The 22977-nt window shown below is 39.3% G+C and overlaps 1 protein-coding gene across 2 annotated transcripts in view; it reads right to left on the reverse strand.

Moving 5' to 3' along the window:
• Positions 1-22977, reverse strand: part of ITPR2 (inositol 1,4,5-trisphosphate receptor type 2) — a 472588-nt gene that overhangs the window by 106714 nt on the left and 342897 nt on the right. For both annotated transcript variants that reach the window (XM_026502230.4, XM_044385596.3), the window contains one exon: positions 1941-2048. In XM_026502230.4, coding sequence (XP_026358015.2) covers positions 1941-2048 — 108 coding nt within the window. The remainder of the gene's footprint in view (positions 1-1940; positions 2049-22977) is intronic.

The following is a 22977-nucleotide window of genomic DNA, read 5'->3' on the forward strand; positions in this document are numbered from 1 at the left end:
TGTGTGTATGAGGGATATTTATCATGCCTCTTATAAAATGTGCCAACCTAAGCAGAATGGTACATATGTATGTGTATGTATATTTTCTCCAATTTAGTCATCTTCAATACCACCATTTTCACATTTTCTATTAAAATATCCTTCACCTGATCAACCTGCATCCCATGCCCCATTCTCTTTTCCAATCCTTTCTCCAACAGCAACTAGAATAATCTTTTGAAAAGAATCCCCCCTTGTATGTTCTTTTTTTCCTTTAATAACTTTATTTTTTGTTTTATTTAAATTCAATTAGCAAACATATACTACATCATTAGTTTCTGATACAGTGTTCAATGATTCATCAGTTTGTATAACACTCAGTGCTCATCATATCACATGCCTTCCTTAATTCCCATCACCCAGTGATCCCATTCCCCCCGCCCACCTCCCCTTCTGCAACTCTCAGTTTCTTTCCCGGAGTCAAGAGTCTCTCATGATTTCACACCTTCCTTTCATTTACTTCTATCTGAAATTCTGTGCCCAATCTTTAATAAACTTCTACTCAATATTTAATATATTCTTTATGGCAACTGTGTCTGTGAAATCAATCCTGAAATTCCCCAGGCACAGTTAATTGCTGTTCTCTCTACATTTCCTTGGCCCTTTGGTTATGCACTTACTACACGGAATTATCTTCTGTATGTGTATGTAATTGATAGAGCGTAAGTGATCCGCAAACATTTACCAAATTTGTGTATCTACAGTGAAATCCCTCCTCATGGCTGGGAAACCAATAAAAGTCGGACTTCAGACGACAGCCCCAGCTCTCATACAGGTATTAACCAAACTCTTCCTCTGACCCACTCAGCCCACCTGCTATTCCTATCCCTTCTAACCATGTAGCTTTGTACCATGACTTCTGAGACCTTCCTCAGAACCTTAGTGGTTTGGTCATAAATCCATATCAACTTCTCCAGCTTCCTGAGGTGGCCACGCTCTCAGGCTCTAAGCACCTGATGCAACAAGCGATGTTTTTGCTGCTGGTCCAGCTCCTGGGTTCCTAGGTCAAGTCTCCCACCAAAGCTGCAGTACTATTAACGCTTATAAACGTGAGCAAGAGATTAATTTTGTGACATGTTCATTATTCCCAATATTTGGCAATAGTAAACAGCAAGGTATAGTGATTATAAATCCTGATAGTTAATAGCAATGATATCCATCATGCATTCTGCTGCAAACTAAAAAATATCCACCAAATGAATAAATGTATGAATGTAAATTACGAGTGACAAGCGTCAACTACTCTGCTCACTTCTGCCTGATTAGCTCTGCCAACTAGTGTCAAAATGATACCAGAGCTAGTAAATGACAGCCAGATGGGTCTCACAACACATAATGATAAGCCCATGTTGACCTACCCCTCCTGAACTGCCAACAGCTATTAAATAATGTTTCATGGGGGGGAGGGGTCAATCACTGCACACTGAAAGTGGGAGCTCCTAAAGCACTCCCAGTTTATGCTATCGCTATGAACACTTAATAGTGCCTTCCACACTTCTGAACACTGTTTTACACAGAGATCTCCCTTTTAACAAGCCTTTTATAATTTTTATAGAGAATGCTTTTCTTGCATTATAGCTTCTACTATAATAATCTTTTCATTTAAACATCACTGCTCTGTAATGATCGCTTCCATGACCAACACAAGACAAAAATAACATTAATTACAAAAGAAAATTTACATATAGTTCTGGCCAAAAAATAAAGACCACTTTGAAAGATATGCACCTCAATTTCTTAGAGATCACTCCCTGCATCTTATCTTTTGGTATACACTTTTACAGTTTCTATTTTTCAATTCTGCTTCATTGTTCTAGGAAACAATTATGAAAATGGTCTGAAAGAGAAAAGGAACATATATTTTCACAGTTGGTCCCTTTCAAGAAATAAGAGACGGTTACCTCGATCTGTGCAGTGTGGTTGGCGTAATATTTTAAGGCTTCATCCCCATCATCTGGATCCGATCCTGGTTTAAGCATCTGCTGCAAGAGTTTGTTGTGACGAGCCAACTAGACGGAAAGAGAAGGGCAAGGGTTTAGGTCTCTTTTTCTCCCTTTCTTGGGGTCAAACTCTGAAATTACTTGGTCCACTTATACCCATAACTTCACAGTTGTGGGGTTAATGCTGAATGATTACGCTTCAGGAAAGCATGTCCATTTGAAAGGAATAAATAATGAAATCACAGGGAACAGCTATTATTACTACATCAATCTTACATTTTTTTATTTGGTAATGTGTATGTTCCTAGCATGAGAAGACCGTGCCTCGCCAGAATAGGTGCTCAATTAGTGTTTGTTGATTAAACTTATATCTTAGATAAAGGAAGTGCCAGGAAGAAGAAACACGCACAGAGATATATAACTGATCCTCCCTATAATAAATTGAAGCTACACGCACATCTAAAACCTAAGCAGCAGTGTGATACTTCAGTAGGTAGCGGTACCAATATAAATGGCAGCTTCTTATCTACATAAATAAATAGGTATTTACATTTCAGAAGAATTTCTTTTATGGCATCTAATCAAAGCCCTACATTAGCAGTTTGTACTAAAGTCCTATGCTTCTGAATATTCATATGTCACAACTGGCGCTTTATCTCAGTTTTATTATAATTCGAAATGGGCATTTAAAGAACAAAAATTTCACCAAAATGATCTTAAACTGCCGTTGGTAGAAGTAATCTTTCTCTCTCATTTGAATGTCTATGACATTTGTTGGCTAGTTCTCTCACTTCGTAGATAACTAATACATGTTGCCTTCACATGCCACTTTTCCGGCTGTCTTGAACAATTCCTGAAACCCTGCAATGTCTTTAACTTTTCAGACAGTCTATTTATGCCTCAAGTTCCCTGAGGGCTTCTAAAAACAAAGAATCTCCAAATAATTCTTTTATTCCTGGCACCGTTCCTATCTCTTACTCTGTGCCAGTCACTATTCTAAACACTTAAGTACATGATCTCACTGATCCTTCCAGGAAATCCTGAGGTAGGCACTGGCATTATCCTCATTTTACAGATGAGGAAACTGAGCCACGAGCATTTAAGGGACTAGTCCATGATAACGTACCTAGAAAATGATAGAGCCAGTACTGAACTCAAGCAGAATGGTCCCAAAGTCAGTATTCTTATCAGCATTACAGAGCAATACATAAGTCTTTGTACTATTCTTGAGATGTTAATTCAAATTGTGATTATAAAGAATGGAGATAAATTTTAAATAATAATCCAGAACCTATAAAGCCTAATAAACATTATCCTTGTAAGCGATAACATGGTAAATTAAATATTCATTCCATGAATGCTGCTCCAGAGCAAATCATTTTTGAAACTATCATCTTAGAACGAGCTTTCAGGGATATTTATAACTCATGCAAGACAACCATTTACATGGCATTTTTGACGAAATGTGAATTGTACAGATTTTTATTATAAACTAGTCATGAAATCTGTGGCGACTTGTAGGTGCTTCTAAAAATCTAAATGTGTTTCAAAGGATAAAATTATTGTAATCATTTGGGCACATGAGCATATGTTTTAAGAAGTCTGTTGAAGGTAAAATTGGCATGATTTGTTTACAGTGTGTATCTGGGGGTGAAAGAAAGAAGGGTTAGGATTGACTCCAAAAGTATTAACCTGAGCAACTGAGAGTTTAGAAATGCCATTTACTAAGGAAAAATGCAGAAGGAGCATATTTAGGGAGAGAAAATCAAGACTTTGGTCTTGGACACATGAAACTTTATTTATCACGCAAAAGGAGATGAGCAGGAATTTGAATGGATATGTTTTTCAGGAGCTCTGAGCAGAGGTCAGGACTGGAGCTATATATTTAGGTGTTGTCAGTATATGCCTGATATTTAAAATCATGAGCCTTAATGGGATGACCTAAAAGGGAGCTGAGTCACAGAAAAGAGATCCAAAGAACACCAATAGAAGTTAGGAAAAGGAGAGGCCTCACCGTGAAGAAGACTGAGAAATTTGGGTGAGGGAGGTCAGAACAAACCCAGTGAAACCTGGTATCCTGGCAGCCAAATGAAGACAAACTTCAGGATGGAGGGAGTGATCATCTGTGTCAAAGTCACAGAGAGTTGAATCAAATGAGGACCAGGAAGTGGCCATTGGGTCGAGCACCTTAACAAGTCACTGGTAACCCTGACAGCAACAGTTTCAGGGAGTGGTGGACACCAAAGCCTAATGTAGTGAGTTTAAATGAGAATGGGAGAAGAAGTATACACAATGAATACGGGCAACTCTTGAAAAGAGGGAGCTAAGAAATGGGGTGGTAGTTAGAGAAATGGATAAGGTAAAAGGGAAGGTTTTCTAAAGATGGGAATTATAACATCATGTTCGTTTGATCTTGAGAGAGATGGAACGTTTGCTAAAACATCTTGACCAGGTGAGAATGGAATGACTTAGTATATAAGTGGAAGGTTTCTGCTTTGAATAGAAACAAATTCAACCATACTGACAGCAGAGAATATGGGCACAATCTCAGGAGGGTGATGGTTTTAATGATGGGAACACAGAAAAATTTTTAAATTTTTTTTCTGGTTACTTTCGTTTTCTCAGTGTGGTAGTAAGCTGATAATGGGGCTGAGAGAGGAGGTGCTGGAATTTGAGGAAGAGAAGGTATGAGACAGTGAGCTAGGGAAAGTCAGCGACCTTAGAAAATGTAGTAGGACTGTCAGGAAGTCCAAAGGGCTCCCTTTCTGTTATGATCAAAGCGAGGTCAATAAGCATGTTTGTGTGTTTTTCTCCAGCGAGTTTCAGTTGTCTGGGTCCAGGCACGAAGTAGACAGAGTTGTAATTAATGAGACGTGTGGTTTCTCAGGGCAAGGTCAACAACCCACCAAAAAGAAATACATGGAAATTAAGAGTCTATGCAAGGAATTTAAATGGGACCATGGAAGCTAAGCTGAATAAGGAAGAAAAAGAAATGAAGCACGGAGGGACGATGAAAAGGTGGTAGGATGAATGAATTGTAGCTTTTACTGTAGTGAAAAATGTGTTGAAGTGCTGGAAGAAAGTGCTAGTTAGGAAGGGCTAGCCAGCCTGAGATACTTGAAGTGGAGCTTACCGACAGAGTGCAGGGAGCAGTGACTAGTAATAGGTGTGCCTGGATGTCTAACATCTGACCTCCACCACCACATGACTGAGCCACCAGCTTCTCTCACCTGGAATACTGCAACAGCATTTTAACTGGTCTCCCTGATTCACCCCAGGCCTCCCAAGTCCAGCCTTTACACAGGAGCCAGAGGCATCCTTTTGGTCAGATCATGCCTCTTCGACTCCAAACCTTCCAATGGTTGCCATCTTATTTAGAATTAGAGCCAAGTCTTCACCATGCCCAATAAGGACTACAGAATCTTGCCTCCGCTACACCTTTCTTGACTCCTCTCCTTGTACCTGCCCCACAGTCCCAGCCACACTGGGCTCCTAACTGTTCCTTCAACCTGAGAAACATGTCCATCTCAAAGCTTTGTAGTTGTTGTTCTCTTTGCCCAGATTCTCTTCCTCTAGATACCTGCATGGTTCGCTTCTTCCCGTCCTTCAGGACTCCTTTCAAATATTGTCTTATCAATAACCACACTTTGAATGATCAACTCATCCACGTCCCCTAATATAGCCAACATTATTTCCTGCTTTATTTTTCTCCATAGCATATTATGATCTGACATACCATATTTTATTATCGATCTCTTCATTAATGATCCCTGCTTATGTTAGAGTAAGTTTATGTTCTCAGAGGACACAGATTTTCACCCATTTTATTCACTGTTATATTTCCAAGCCTTAGAACAATGTCTGGTATATAGTAGATACGTAATACATACTTGTTCAATAAATGTAAATATCAGAACTCTTAAATCATAAATAAAAGATAGCTTTCCACCATAAGACATTAATTTGAATAATTTCTTATAAATTTATTTACTAAAAACTTTTACTTCTTTATAGTTACTTTATAATGCCAAAATTAATATAATTATTTAAAGAAATCAGTAATGCTATTTTATGTGACATAATTCATAGTACAAATCTACACAAATAATTTTCATTTAGTATATCCTATTTCATAGAAACATACCAGGATTTCTCTTTCCTGCAGTGTTAATGAGATGATTCTACATTTGTCCTGTTTTCTTGCATTTAAGTGGCACTCTAAAAGGCACCCCAAAAAAATAAGATGCCTTGGCCTCCTTTCACATGTTCAAACACTTAAAAAATTTTCTTATTCACGATTATATATGTCATCTCCATATATCTTGGAAAATTTGAAAGATATAATAAGGAAAAACAAAATAGAAATAACTGTACCATTTTTCTACCTGGATGTCTTTTACATTCTTTGTAACTGAGAGCATTTCCTGACTCAGTAGCCTAGTTTGCTCTTCCTTGTTCCGTGGTCAGATAGTGCCCTGTGCATACCTAGACAGCAAATTTCTCATATTGTGTCTTAGAAGATACTGGTTCTCTCCAGAGGGCTACAACAGGTTTAAGGAAAAGTGGCCGTAACCTCTACATTTTCAGAGCCAAAAACAGAACTCGGTGCACCAAGCAGACACAATGAATTATTTGCCAAAGAAACAAGTCAGTGAAGACATTCACTAGTGTTTATGTGGGCAAAAACTCTTAAATCACAGTGAATTATCTCTCTGTTTCCTCCCTGACAAAAGATAAAGACCAAAGAAATACAATTAGACATCAGACGATGGTAGAATTCCCAGCGTTTGCAGAAATAAAATATTTCAATATATTTTTTTAAATTTCATAGTTAATTCATGTACTTACATCCCTTCTGCTATATCATAAGCTATTTGGAGAAGGAACTGAGTGCTGAGTAAACATGGAATTGAACCCTGTGAAGCAAGGATAGCATCCCTACTATATAGACAAAATACAAAAGAAGTAAAGAATATCTCAATGATTCTAAAACATGTGAAAATGGTATCAATATAGGGCTCTCTGGTCCAAATTTATAGTTTACTAGAAGCACAGTACAAATTCTCAGAGACTAGTTAACATATGCCCAATAGTTGTTAAAAAAAGATTTAGGGCCCTATATATGCAATCCTTTAAAAAATGTTATCTAGAATGGCCATGCTGCCAATCAAAAACATCAGTTTTTTCTTAGCGACGGGCTCTTTACTTCAGTCAATCTTCTCTCCTATCCCCTTTTATATGACATAAATAAAGAAAAACGACCCCAGAATCCAAAGAAGCAACAGCATCATTTAATATTATGTGCTTTGGAAACCAAATGTGAAAAACCTTGGTAAGTATTTCTAGACAAGTATAGCACATCTGTGGAGATGTATCACAATGAGAAATCACAATTTAAATTCCAATGAAAAACTTAAAAAGAGTTAATGAAGACATACAAGGACAGTCATCTTATGATATCCAACATGAGCTCACAGAGACCCTCACAACAGTACTTGAAATTAGCTGATGTCACTACACAACATGGTCTGGAAAACCAGCCATCAATCGGTGTTGCCAATAATGAGAATCTGAGCATAGGCATCATCACTGAATACTAAAAAGGAATAATGTCACAGGTAGGAAATCTCTGAGTCCTAGAAATACTTGTAATCCACGACGATCTTTATTAGGCAAAACTGTAGCTACTGTTTTATACATGGTGTGGAGATGATGCCTACATCCGCCATACCTACTTAGTAAGTGCTGATGAAAGAATTTACCAATAAAAAACTCTTCGCAGCTCATTATTACAAAGAGAAAAACTAGCCCAAGATAATTCATCATCTTCCATAATATTAAAGTTTTTAAAAATGCAATGTAATACATGGGCAGATATATGCATACATATTAGTGAGAAAGGAATCAAAGCATTGGTGGATAGTTAGCCTTATAAAAGAATAAAGACATATTTCCTGCAGGGAAAGAATTCCATGAACGGGTAGGGATTCTTTCATTAAGTGTTGAAAAGAAAAAAGGAAAATTATGCCCTTCGTTACTAATCATGACATATTTGTAATTAAAATACATATGCAACTTTAAACAGGAATGAAAATTTGTGCGTATACATAAAATATATATACTCGTAAGTACAAACCATATATACAAACACATAAAACCTATAGCAGAGTCTAAGTAACACTGCGCAGCTTTTTCACTCCAAGATTAGGGAATAAAGATGATAGATTTAGGCTTTTCATTTTTAGCAGCATCCCTTATTAAACCATTCACATTTATCTCCTTATCATTAGGATTCTGATGTTCATTTCAGTTTGGGTGCAAATAGGGATGGAGTAAAAAAATCAAGCAGTTGCACTTGAATGATATTCAACCATAATTCTTCTTTGGCACTTCTCACATGTGATTTTTTTCATGTGAGCTCCACTTTTATTAATTGGTAAAACTGACACAGCAACTGCCTTTCCAAAGATCACAAAGTGAGCTGGAGCCTGCAGTCAGAATAATTGGCTCATACATTTACGTTAATAATTGTACAATGCTTTTATACCAAACACTCTTCCTATTTGGAGCAGAGAGAAATCAGCAGAAGAGAGTGTAAACTAAGGTTTTCCCTTTTTTCACATGCTTAAAATACACAAACCCTGTATTTTCAAAACATCTATTTTTTTCTGATTTTGTGATTCTGTTTTGTGCAAAGCAAAAAAAAAAGAAAAAAATTACTGTGGGATTACAGAGATAAGTAAGACTTATTCTCCTTCTTTAAGCAATCTACTTTCTAGTTGGTGGAATGAGAACAATTACAGACATGTAATTCATATGAGGAAAAATAAGGACAGAAATCCAAGGGATCCCATTTGGTTGGTAGCAGTAGGAAAAGAATTATGTAAGAAATGCTGATAAAGGTTTTAAAGAATGGATAAAATGTCCATAGGTAGGAAGGGGGATGTGAGGATGGCATGAGGAAGCCATTCTGAGGGGAGAGAGGGACCTGCATGAAGAAAGTCATAGAGGATGGCTAGCGAGACAGAGGTCTAGAATTCGCAACCAGACTAACTGCCCAAGTAGGAGTTTGAATGGAGAGTACTGTTGAGGGTTGCAGTGTGTCCAGCAAAAACATATGTTCAAGTCCTAACCCCCAATACTTGTAAATGTGATCTTACTTGAATATAGGGTCTTTGCAGATGGATTCAGTTAAGATGAAGTCATTGTGGATGAAGGTGGGCCCTAATCCAACGACTAGTGTCCTTGTAAGAGGAGGGACATTTGGACACAGACATAGACACACAGGGGAATGCCACGTAACAGGAGAGACCGGAGTGACGCAAGCTGAGCAACACCAAGGATTGCTGGCTACCCCCGGAAGCTAAGAAGAGGCAGGTAAGGATCCTACCTTAGAGCTTTCAGAGACAGCATGGCTCTGCCAACACCTTCACTTAGGACTCCCAGTCCCCAGAATTGTAGTAAATAAACGACTGCTGTTTTAGACTATTAAAATCTTGATAATTTCTTACAGCAGCCCTGGGACACTCCATTGATCTGTTTGGGTTCCTATAAACAAAAATACCATAGCCTGGGTGGCTTATATATCATACTCTGTTTATATATATCACAAACATATTTCATACACTTCTGGAGGCTGGGAAGTCCATGATAAAAGCACCAGCAGGTCTGGTGTCTGGGGAGAGCTCGCTTCCTCATAGACAGGTACCTTCTCACTAAGGGGCAGGGGAGCTCTCAGGTCTCTTGTATAAGAGCATTAATCCCATTCACGAGGGCTCCACCATCATGACCTAATCACCTTCCAAAGGCACCAATTCCAAACACCATCACATTGGACATTGGGATTCAACACAGGAATTCGGGGAGTGGGGTGGGGCACAAACATTCAGTCTACAGAAGAAGCTAATACAAATGCAAGCTGTAAAGGAATTTTTCTATTAATTGTGGCACGACAAACAAAGATCCTCTTACCCATTCTTTTCCCTTCTATTAGAAAAAAGAATGGAGGGATAAAGTGAATCTATTTGGGAATGATGGCAACTGTTCAGAGCCACTCTCAGTACTACAAAGTCCCTTATAAAGAAAACAGCCCAAAGAAGAAATAACTGTTCCTCTCTAGAATACTGATGCTAGAATTACTATTCTGTTAGGAGTAGGGCCAAAGACATGATACGAAGAAGAAAAGGCTTTCTCACATGAGACTGAACTGTGTGGTCTCTGCAAGAAAATATTCACTGTGGCAGGAGTATTTGCACTTAGACACTTGACAAGGATAAGCTGCAGGAAACCCCCACTAACATCCAACTTAAATCTGAGGTTAAATAGTGAAAGATGCAGAAATAGTGGCATTTCCCACAGAGAGGGGGAGAACATTAGAGAGTCGGGGGTGAGGGGTAAAGTGAGGGGAGGAAATGTGGAAGAGTACCACAGATGCGGGTTTGATATTATATATACAATAGCTACATAGTATTATAGATAAGGCTATGGGAAGCAGATGAAGTACGAATTCTCCACCAAAGAGTGTCATGAAATGGATTAGCTGGAAAGTCTTAAAGTTAATTCTTGTTCTTTTTTCTCCTTCCCAGACTTCCTTGTTCCCTAGTCAAACACAGTTGTCTATATTGTCTTGCAGAATTTGGATTGTAACTGGAATGGAAAGAGAAAGACATAATGTTTATTTTTCTGGGCTTGCCAAATAGTCTCTTGAGAATCCAAAGAGAATGCCTCAAAGGAAGCCATTGCCAAGAGGAAAGCATGGCAATGGGCAGGAAAGAGAATGGGGGTGGGAGGGGTGGGGGGTCATTCTGAGGAAGGCAGTCCAGTAAACTTGGGAAAGAAACGACGCAAACCCCGGAGCGCCTTCTGAAGTGGCCGTAGAGGATACGTGGACCACCAGACCAAAGACCTCAGAGCCAAAGGAAAGCATGAAACCTCAGGACCGTTTCCTCCACCTTGCCACATGCACACGACCACAGGGAAGTAAGGAACGGATCCCGTCCCTCCTTCCACGGGACCGAAGGAAGGAGCCTAGAATGTCAGCATTACCCTACACTAGAGCACCTTCATCAAAGGAGTTTACAAAATATATAGGTCTGAGGAGGTGCCTGGGTGGCTCAGTCGGTTAAGCATCCTCCTTCATCTTAGGTTGTGATCTCGGGATGCTGGGATTGAACCCTGCCTCCACATCAGCAGCAGAGAGTCTGCCTCTCCCTCTCCCTCTGCCCCTCCCCTACCCACTCCTGCTCCCTCTCGAGTGCACTCTCTCTCTCTCAAATAAATAAATAAATATAGGTTTTACTCATCCAAGATCTAAAATAATTTCTTTATCGTTTTTAGAGATCAGTTTATTATTTCCATTGTGGCTAAACTAAGACAAAGATGTGCAAAATGACAAGAAATTCACCAAACGAACAAAACAAAACAAACAAAAAACAAAACAAAACCCCTCAATTTTCAGATGATCTAGACTCTTATTCATTAGAGTCTGTCCAAAATTACAGTAAAAATCAACAAAAGACCTTTAGTCTTATTGTCATAAGTTTGAAAATATGTTTGATAGATCAACCTTCGAAGCAGGGCAAAGAAAAAACCAACATAAATGGCCCATGAGAAACAATGCATTTTGAAATGACTTAAGGTAATAAGTTATTATTTGCACCATGGTTTTGACATAAAGCATTCAAAATGTTGTGATGAAGAATCTAGTTTTCCTAATCATTGCTAAATTCATCCTAACAGAACATTCTCAAAATGTGGTTCCTGGGGCAGCTGCACCACCTGGGAACTCATCAGAAATGCGAATTCGTGGGCCCCACCTCAGGGCCCTTCAGAATCAGAAACTCTGTGGGTGGAGCCCAGCAACCCTGTGAGCAAGCCCTCAGGTGATTTCAATCCTGCCAGCATTTGAGAACCACTGTCCTAACAGTTAGAAAATGTTACCACCACCAGGACCAATTTAGATTCTGGACAGGAATCCACTGTTTTTAAAATCGAAAACTAAAGAAGCAACTGTTTTTTAAAGGAGTTTTTGCCTTCCCTACAAGAAAAATGCAAACATTATTAGATACTCTTCGTAACAGTAAATACTTTCTTGAACAATTTTTTAATTGTAAGTGGGATCGGATGTATAAAAAGAATTCCATTTAGTTTTTAAAAATTGGTCATTTATCGACCATCTGATTTCATTCAAATGTGGAATTTAAGAAATAAAACAGATGAACACAGAAGAAAAAAAAAGAGAAGCAAACCAAGAAACAGACTCTTAATTATAGAGAACAAAGAGGGTTATCAGAGGGGAGGTGGGTGGCGGATGGGGGGATGGGCTAGACAGGGTGGGGGGGGATGGGCATGTAAGTGATGAATCCCTAAATTCTCCTGAAACCAACATTACACTATATGTTAACTAACTGGAATTTAAATAAAAACTTGAAATAAAAATAATAAATAAATAAATAAATAAATAAATAAATAAATAAATAAATAAAAACAGGTCATTTATAGCTTTAATTGGTCATAGCTTTAATTTCTAAACTCACTGTGCACTTTTAAAAATATTTCTGTACTAAAATCCCATTAAAGTAAAAAGTCAGCTTATAAGGAGGTTTATATAATTTATATCAAAATATATATTATACATTAGTTTATAAAATTAGTTTATATGCTTATTTTCATGAAAAGAAAAGATGAACAAAATTACCTTCTAAAACAAGCTTTTTCCCTACAATTATTTAAGTCAAATTTATTCTTTTTTTTTAAGAGAAGGATAGAAAGAGAGAGAGAGAGGAGGGGTAGAGGGAGGAGAGAGAGAATCTTAAGCAGGGTCCACACCCAGTGCAGACACTGACATGGGGCTCAATCTCACAACACTGAGATCATGACCTGAGCCAAAATCAAGACTCGGGTGCTTAACCAACTGAACCACCCTGGTCGCTTTAAGTCCAATTTATTCTTGAGTTCAACTTCACTTAACTAAAACAGGTCATACTTTCTTTGGCTTCAATAATTCAAAAGCTATGTATATTAGGATTTTATAAAGAATTTATCATTTTAAGGGAAAATACCTGTCATTTTATATTGTAATGAAAATTTTAATCATATAATTTAATGCTTAATTGCTTCTGATATCACTGTAAGAATATACATCAGTATTTCCTGAATGACTAAAACTACATGAAAATAAATAGTAAGTAGGTCATCTTATCTGAAATCAGTATATCACAAAAATATTCTATATTAATCATTGTTGCAGTGTCCTATTCAAAACAGATAGAATATTTCTGGGTGAGAAGCAAGAAAAGAAACGAATTCTACATGTTTCATGTGGTTATCCATACAAATAAACATTAATAGAAAAAGAAAGTAGCAACTAACTAATTGCTCGGAAACCCCAAAATGATGTACACTTGGGAGTTTTAGCTTTTGTTCTATAGAATTGATGAAAGACAGGCATTTCTTCAGACCCTGCTTCTTTTTGATGTTCATAAAGATAAGTCTTTGAAATTTCTAGGTCTCGCTATTCCTATAAAGGAAGTAATGTATTTCTTCAGATCCAGAGATGAGAGGATAATATTACTTTAGTAGCTCCGTCAAGCACCTACAAATAAATGTGTTGGATATTTCCCATCCATGTTCCCTCCCTAGTGATTTTTCTTTTTTTTTCCCTTAAAAAAAATTTTTTTTTTATTTTAGTAGTTTATTTTGGAGACAAAGCAGTGCAAGAGGCCAGCCACACTTTCCTGCTTCCCCAGGGCTCAGGGCTGGACTAGGAAAGGTGCCATACAGATACTATAATCAGGGTTCAACACCCAAGTCGTGTAAAGGCGATTAATGGGTGGGCCTTCAGTTTCCAGGACAGCCGGGCAGTTCCAGTGGCACCTGCCCTCACCCTAGGCCCAGTGCTGCTTGATGACGGTCACCACCCAGCCCTTCCTCTCCCAAAGGTGGGTGACTCCCCCACACCCCTGCTGAGCCAGGCCTGAAGGTACCTCTGAGCACCCAGGTCAGCAGCCTCTCTCCGGCCATCCTCACTGGACCAGGGGCCCCCTAGTGATTTTTCAAACATGATCTGGATAATACCAGCAGAACACAAGGATCCTTCTCCATGACAATTCAGATAACGATATGTGAGTGTGCAATATTATTTATTTGATTTTAGTGTGTCTCCCTTGCCTAAAATATAAGTTTCAGGAAGACAGGAATTTTGTCTCGTTCACTGTTGTATCCCACGCCTCCAGAGTAGTGTCCAGCACCAAACAGATCCTTAATAAATATTTATTGAATGGATGGTTGTCATGGAATGTTTCTGTATGATCAATTTTTAATTGTATATGTGTTCAATTTTCTAGAAGAGATTGATTTTTAGGAAATATTGAAGTACAATTTGTAAATGTGAAAGATGTTTTAATTCCTATTTCTGGAATAAAGTAATTAGTTATTTATTTTCAACACAAAGAAGATAAGAATTATACTATCACGGGGCGCCTGGGTGGCTCAGTGGATTAAACGTCTGCCTTCAGCTCAGATCATGATCTCGGGGTCCTGCCACGGGCTCCCCGCTCAGCGGGAAGTCTGCTTGTCTCTCTCCCTCTCCCCCCAACTAATGCTCTCTCTCTTTCTCTCTCCTCTCAAATAAATAAATAAGGAACAGTGCAGAGGATAATAGGGGTAGTGGGGGGAAACTGAATGGGAAGAAATCAGAGAGGGAGACAAACCACATTAAGACTCTTGACTCTGGGGAAACAAACTGAGGGCTGAGGAAAAGGAGGTGGGTGGGGGGATGGGATAAGTGGGTGATGGGCATTAAAGAGGGCATGTGATAACGATGAGCCCTGGGTGATATACTGAACTAATGAATCACTGAACATTATATCAAAAGCGAATGATGTACTACTTTGGTTAACTGAATTCAAATAAAAAATAAATAAAATCTTTAAAAAAAAAATTAGACCATCACTATCTCTCAAAAGCATTCTAATTCTTTCACTGTTGCTAGTGATTCTTTTTTTCCAAGGCAAGCGCCAAGAGGTGAAAAGAATCATCTTTTTGAGGCCTTTGACCATATTAAAATAGGTCTTACGGTTGACTGGGAAAACTTAAGAGAGTCCTTGCTCTCAAAGCAATTGTTGGAGTGAGTGGGCTTATTATTCACACTGAGGGATTATCTCTGGTTCTGCCACTGACCTTTCATGGGAACACGTACAAATCACTTGACCTTTTTATGTCTAATTTACCTAGCCGTGAAATAACAGCAATACCTACACTACTGTATCAGAGAGAATTACTGGAGGATCTGGGTTCTTAAGGCTCCTTATGTTCCCGAACCAAGTAGGTTTAGCGAAGAGCACAGTATTACTCGTCTACTCTCCTCTATGATATACCCATTCTAAGAATGAGTCAATTGCTTTTCTGTTGCTCATAGACGTGACGGAGCCACTTTAAAGTGGGTTAATGAAAGGCCTGGAATTATAATGATGAGTTCCACAACAGTTCTCACACTGCCAGTGTGCTCAGGAATCCAATCTGAAGTGCACAAATTAGCCAGATGTAAAATCGGGGGTGGAATGTGGGGAATTGAGAAGAAGCGCTACGAGATAATTTTCAGGAACTTTAAGCTCAATTGCTTGAAAGCATTTCAACCTCAGGTTGTTATAGCTTTCTCTTTCCAAGTTACATCAGACTGAGAACTATCATCTGAGCGCTGCCTCTATGTTTAACTGTCTAATCAACAGCAGCTTTAAAAAAGGTCAGCTTTTGTTAGATAGAGTGGTTCTCAAAAGTGAGAGAATTATTGCTCAAGTGAACTTCTGCATTTCAAAGGCAAACCTAATAAAGGAGGAAATGAGGTGGCAAGGTGAATTTCAACTCTAAGGATTCAGATCAGTTGAATCAAAGTGAAAAGAGACAAAGAATTTCGAACAGATGTATTTTGTTACTTATTCATTTTGTGACATCCAACATCCTTTTAAATGTTACCTAGTCAATCAGAAGTTAAATTACCCAGGTTGCAAATGAAAAGACAAAGGAGGGCATGAAAAGAAGAGAAAGGAAGGTAGGAAATAAAATTTAGAGACAAACTCATGTAGGAAATCTTGCTCTCCTGTCTCAGAAAATCATACAGCTAAGTGATAAAGACGACATTTAAGGGTACAAGTATGGAACACAAACGTATAGATACTTAGACAGTTACTGCCTGCATGATAAGTATCTTTGATATTATATGATGAGGTCATGAGTTATCTATAAATACAATACAAAACCGTTAGATCCGTAATGCATGTTATATGTAATCTTTCCATAACATGAAGACTCACTCATCCCAATCCAAAACAACAATTAGAGTATGCCTTGTATGCTCACTCTGAAACAGTCCATGAACCCTTGATGTATTGTGCCTAGTAATTCTCCAGAACTGGGATTATAATAGTGACCAAGACAGATAAACCTTCCACTTTTATGGATTGACTTTCTGGTAGTGGAGGAGACACAAACAGATGCGCAAGTGCTAAGACGAAAATAAAGCGGTTGGTTGGGAGTAATGAGCCCTAGGGCAATGGAAGCTGCCATTTTAAATCAAATGGTCAGATTGGTTTAGCAGAAAATTAAAAGCGAGAAGCAAGAGTAAATTCAATGACACACAGCAATATTTTTTTTTAATTTTGTATCCCGCTTTTATTTATTTAACATATTTTTCCTTAACATTCCCTTTCTGCAACATATTTTTTGAAAAACATAACTTCAAACAAATGGCTAAACAACACTCCACATTATGGAGGTACCATCCTTCATTTAGCAATATCCCTAATAGTGGTTAGATGATTCTCAAATTGTTTCCATTATTAATAACAAAATGGCAAAATCCCCATAAATAAGTATTGATCTGCACTGTTTCTGTAGGAAAAATGCCTTGGATGGGAAACACAGGGTCAAAGCGTTTACTATTTTTACAATGATTGACAACTCACAGCAATATTTCTTGACCACAGCCATGAGACCAGCGTGGCTCGAACAGGTCAGGAAGGAGGTAGCCAGAGAGATGGGTGAGGGGGCAGAGGGGCCAGGTCACACTGAGAGGCTTCTGAGGCCAAGATTTGACTTTGCTCAGAAACTGGGAATATCGGAAAGTTTTGAGCAGACAGGTGACATAATCCCCAATTAGTGCTGCCACTGTGTTAGTGAAGACATGAAGGCACCGGTGAATGGAAGCTGGGAGAACAGACACCTAGTGCAATAATCCCAGTGAGAGATGGTGGTTTGGGATGGGGGGATAGTGAGGACGGTGGGTGGATTCTGGAACGTACAGTGCAAGAGGACGGATGAGGACAGAGATGGCCAGAGAGGAGGATGGCACAGTTAGCATCACGAGCACTGGTAGACCCAGGTTCAAATCCTTTCGCTCCTACTTATTAACAAACCCACATGGGCAAAGTAACAGAGCTTCACTACGCTTCACTTTCTTCTTCTGCAAAATGAGGTTAGTCACAGCGTCTTTTAACATTTACCTCAGAGCGGATTGGATGAGACACTGCACCCAATACAAAGTAAGGACTTGCTAAATATGAGCTAAAGTAACAGAAAAAAGTAAGAGGAATCAGGAACATGATGTGAAAAGGTCTCCTGAGTCATGCCAGTGAGTATACGCTGTGCTATGGGAAGCTGTTGAAATATCGAATGAGGGGCACCTGGGTGACTCAGTCGGTTAAGCGTCTGCCCTTGCCTCAGGTCATGATCTCAGGGTCCTGGGATCAAGCCCCATGTGGGGCTCTCTACTCATTGGGGAGTCCGCTTCTCCCTCTCTCAAATAAATAAATAAATAAATAAATAAATCTTTTTTAAAAATGTTGAATAAGGAGACAGACACTTTTGAGAATAGCCCCTTTGCTTCGCTCTGGAAAGTGGACCGAAAGGAATCTGACCAGAGGCAAAGAAACAAGAGACCATTGCTGTTGTCCAGCAGGACACGAACATGGCAAGAGGAGGAGAGGCAGGAAGAGTTAGAAGCAGGGCAGATCTGAGAGACATCCAGAAGGTAGAATGGACGGGACATGCTGTCTGGTTGGCGGGAATGCAAGGGTCACGACCAATGCCAGTTTTTTAGCTTGATAACTGGTTAAATCAGCACGCCACTCACGAGAAAGGGAGCTCAGAGTAACCCTTGGGGGAGGCAGATGACGACTTCCAGGCTGAGTTCCCCTGTACCACCCTGGGCTCAGATTGCCACCTATGAAAAAGAAGAATGTCAGGAAGGGCCTGGCTGCCTATCACCACCTACACCCAAAGCATTGCTCTTTTCTTGAGATGTGCGTTCAATTTATTACTTCGGAAGACTTCTACCTTAGTCTTGTGTCCTTGTTGAACACGTGGGAGTGATCAACTTTAAAAACAAGTTCAATGTGAGGCACTTCTAGAATCAGTGATAGAGTCAATAAAATAAGGAGTGATGGAGGGGAACAATTTCAAGGAAAACTTGCCCTAAGAATTTGTTTTCTGTTAAAACCATATGGTTGTTTATTCCTTTTGGAGCTCATTTGTGGGCCCTCTTGCAGCATCCATTTAGAGCCTGAATGCCGCAGCTGTCTGAACGCGAGCCCTCCTCTACCCTAATGAGCTTCAGGGAGGTTGATGCGCCTCTCCTTCCTGCCTCTGTCTCAGCAATCTGAGCGTGAAGGCCTCGCCGCAGCTCCCAGACCCACTGACATTTAATTAGCACTGTCGTTTGATCCCAGAGCGTGCCTTCCCAGATAACCATAAAGCACCACACAGAGTGGGTACAAGCTAAAACAAAGCCCCGTCTGACAGATCAAGATCTGCTTTTGCAACCTGGAACCTGTGAGGATTTCCTATTAGCCCTTTACAGATACTGCTTTTAGACAAGGCCACTGAGCTGGGAGGAAAGCAAGTATAAATCTGAGGAGCCATAGGAAATCTTGGAGGACATTTTAAACAAAACACACACACACACACTTCTTCTGAAAAGCATCTGCAGTGTATTGAGGGTATCAATAAGGTTGCTCAGTGTGACAGTGAGACAATGTGAGTTGTAATGGCGCCAGTGTTTATCTCCCTCCCCTCTGAGTTTTAGAACTAATATTTCACTTTCATTGTGCATAAGATAGGGATCAGAACAGGACACTTTGAGCTGCTTTGAATCACTGCTTCTCTGACGCTAAGGTGCGTTTTGGAGTGTATCTACTTTTCAGGTAGTAATCCCACAGCCTATCCACCCACCAACACTGTACCTGGGAGTTATCCAAGATTCACACATCATTCCCACTCTCCTCATACCATTCCCAGCCATTAAACTGGCCAGAGATGAAGTAGTCTTTGGGCTAAGGTGGTGGTGATGGCTTCTCATTGCCAACACCCCTAGCAAGACCTACACACCCTCCTCACCTGAAGCTGCCTACCTCCTCGGCCTCCTCTCTGGCCCTCTCCCTCTTTTGCCCAACATTCTGGCCTCCTCTTCTTGTTTGGCCACTAGGGACTTTACATATAAAGCAGTGAGAGACTCGGGATTCTCACATTGCCTTATAGGGCCAAGGAATATATGCCGAGAAAAGAGTCATGGTTTTCATTTGTTTGTTTTGGTGCAAGCTTTTTTTTTTTTTTTTTTTTAATGTAGGCTCTATGCCCAGCATGCAGCCCAACGCGGGGCTTAAACTCATGACCCTGAGATCAAGACCTGAGCTGAGATCAAGAGTTGATGCTTAACCGACTGAGCCGCCCAGGCGCCCTGCAAGTATGTTCAAAAAGATATCATCCTGTTACTAAATAGCAGAGATTAATTTCTTTAATCTCTGAGAAAGGGTGGGTTAACAGAAATGAGTTAGGTGATAACAGATTAACTTGATATCTAGAAGGTGGAAAGCACAAAAGGAGAAGGAAGGGAACAGAATGAGAAGAGGTCAGAGGAACGAGAAGAGGAACAGAATGATTTGGCTCTTGGATAATTAGGGAAGGAAGCTGAGGAGGGAGAAAGTCTGGAGTAACTTTTTTGAAACTGCAGCCTGCAGACAACTTGAATAAAAATATCAAGAATTTATGGCAAAGGGCTCCTGGGTGGCTCAGTTGGTTAAGCAACTGCCTTGGGCTCAGGTTGTTTTTCTGGAATCCCAGAATCAAGCCCACATCAGACTTCCTGCTCAGGAGCAGGGAGTCTGCTTCTCCCTCTGGCCCTCCCCCCTCTCATGCTCTCTCTCTCATTCTCTCAAATAAATAAATAAAATCTTAAAAAAAAAAAAATTATGGTAAAAAGCTCTTTGGAGCTCTGCCCCAGACTTAAAGTTTCTGGGGATGGGGTCCAAGAATCTGATGCATATTACAATTTGAGAACCACTGCTTTTGACCTCAACTTTAAGACATGTTTTTCCCAAGTTGGGTATCCAATGCAAGCAGATCCCCCCAGAGAAGTTTCTTCCAGTATGACCCCTAATTCCGTCTCATTTCAATTACTTCTGCCTTCATGTCCCCCTCTTCTGCTCTGTTCCACTTGATTCATTCAGAACTCCTGTTTCATACTTGATTCATTCATATGCTCAATCTAATGAATGAACCTATGTCTGCCCCGTCAATTGGTCAGTTAGTTCTCATGTATAATCAGGCTCCCACTGGTCACAGACACTGAAATCACAGAATCACAGCAATGGAAGAAAAGAACATCCAGTGTGTTCTCTTCTCTGCCGTCAGAAACACTAAGTATATGTCTTTCCGTGTGTGTGCGTGTGCATGTGTGTGTGCGTTACACTCACATACAAAATGAATAAAAACCATAAATATAAACATGAAAATTACTTACAAATTGTTGACCTATCAATTCTTACTCATAAAGATATTTCAATTGTGGGACACAGGAAACTTTCTGGCTGTGAAGATATAAAAATTATCTGAAGCAGGGTTTGACAAACTACAGCTCATGGGTCAAATCGGGTCTGCCACCTGTTTTTTGTTTTTTTTTCTAAGCGAAGTTTCATTTTAACACAGCCATGCTCATTTGTTTTCGTATTTTCTATGGCTGTTTTTACAGTAGAATGGCAAAGTTGAGTATCTGCAGCACGGACAGCCTAAAATATTTACTATGTGACCTCTTTGCAAAATGTTGGCAAACCCTTTATAAAAATAACACACAGGCTGCAGGTCTCACAGAGCCAACCAGAGGTTTAAACAACAGATACCCAGATCAACAGATACACAGATACATACATACACATGGGTTTCCAGAAGATGGTTTTTGAACCAACCAACTTTATATCTCCAAAAATGATTTTATTTCATTAATAACATAAATCTCCACAGGGACTTTCCAGAACTTTCCCCCTACTGTATAATTTCACATAACTACTTGGTTGTGACGTAGAAGGGGGACTTTTTTGGTCTGGCTGAGGATAACTATTTCCCTTTCTGAAACTTGACTTTTTAATCCATTAGTTGATCTTCCAGAATTATTTTGTTACGATGGTCTGTCATTTTTCTGTGCCTGTGTAAGTAATTCTGAAATTCAAAATGCACAACACAAATTGTGGCCAACAGCCACAAAACACAAACGCTGAACAAGCTCTTTGCATTGCTAGTAAGATTCGCATACCTCCATGAGTCTCTCAGCTCTTAAATCAGAAAAAAATTATTTTCATACACTAGCTTAATATTCTAGCATTGGAACTATTGACTAGAAGATATTAGTTGGATCCCTCTGTCCTGCCATCCCATCTCCTACTTCCACAATATATCTTCAGAATAAAGTGTCAGCTACAGAGTATCTTTCCTACATTTGTTTTAGCTAGAAAAACAAGTGAATCAATACACATAGGCAGATACATGCAAGCACACACACAAACACATGCCCAGAATATTACTTAGTGCTTTGACATCCATGTTTTTATACTGGCTTATGTGTTTACTAATTATATTTTCTCATGGGTTCATTTTTAATTGATTTATCTTTAAATACTTGCTTAATAATGTCAGGGAATGAATTAGTGCCTGAATAAAAAGTATAACCATTAAAAGATCTTTTAAAGTCTTGCAATAATGCTTTTGAGTTGGTGGACACCTTCTAAAGCAGATTTCTGTGCCATTTGTTTTCGTGTTATTGTTTTAGCATTCTACAAAATCGTTAATGTCTCATTAATTTTAAGGCGACATAAATGAAAACGAAGTACCCGAAGGAACAGCTTAGCAGAAATTTATGCTATGTCACATTTCAATGAATATTTCCACTGAATTATTTTTTGGTCCTTAGAGCCCTCTAGAATTTGGTAAGAGGTGCCCTCCACTGCTATCTCCCACAACTGCACCACGTTGTCTTCTCTGTCCCTTTAATGTAATGTCCCGGAGCACATAACCTCCCTACACATATCATGGTGAATGTCACCTCTTCTTATGCTTATTCGTTCCCTGTGATGGAGAGGCCTCCCTCTCTCTTTTCTCCTAATTTAAATCTCATCAATATGTAAGATTCATCTAAAATGTCAGCCCCTTCACAAAGCCCACTGCCATTAACTCCAGCCAACATTAACCTATTTCCTTTCTAGTCATCTCCTGAACTCACTTGTTGACTGTAATATTTGCTCACTTACTAACTCACTCGAAAGTATTTATTGTATCAAACACAAGTATTATGCACTAGGCAACACATTCATGAATAAAACATAGCTCCTGCCTTTACTGAATCTGAAGTCTAGCAGAGAAGACAAACAACTAAGTAGGCCACAACAACTCAGTGATATATGTAAGCACAGTGTGTGATGGGAACACCCAGGAACAGACTTGGGTTAAAGTAATGGTAAAGAGCTCGGGTTCTGGAGTCAGAGTGTCTGGATTGGTATCAAAGTTGGAAAAACGGTGGGAAAATCAAGAGTTCCATTATGGATATGTAAAGTGTGAGATGCCTAAAAAGACATTTAAATGCAGATTTCAAACAAGCAGTTGGATGTACCAGTCCAGTGTTCAGAAGAGAGGCCCACGCTAAAGATATAAATTTGGGACTTATTGTGGTACAGCTGGTGTT

The sequence above is a fragment of the Ursus arctos genome, unplaced genomic scaffold, assembly GCF_023065955.2.
Source record: "Ursus arctos isolate Adak ecotype North America unplaced genomic scaffold, UrsArc2.0 scaffold_26, whole genome shotgun sequence".
Classification (NCBI taxonomy): domain Eukaryota; kingdom Metazoa; phylum Chordata; class Mammalia; order Carnivora; family Ursidae; genus Ursus; species Ursus arctos.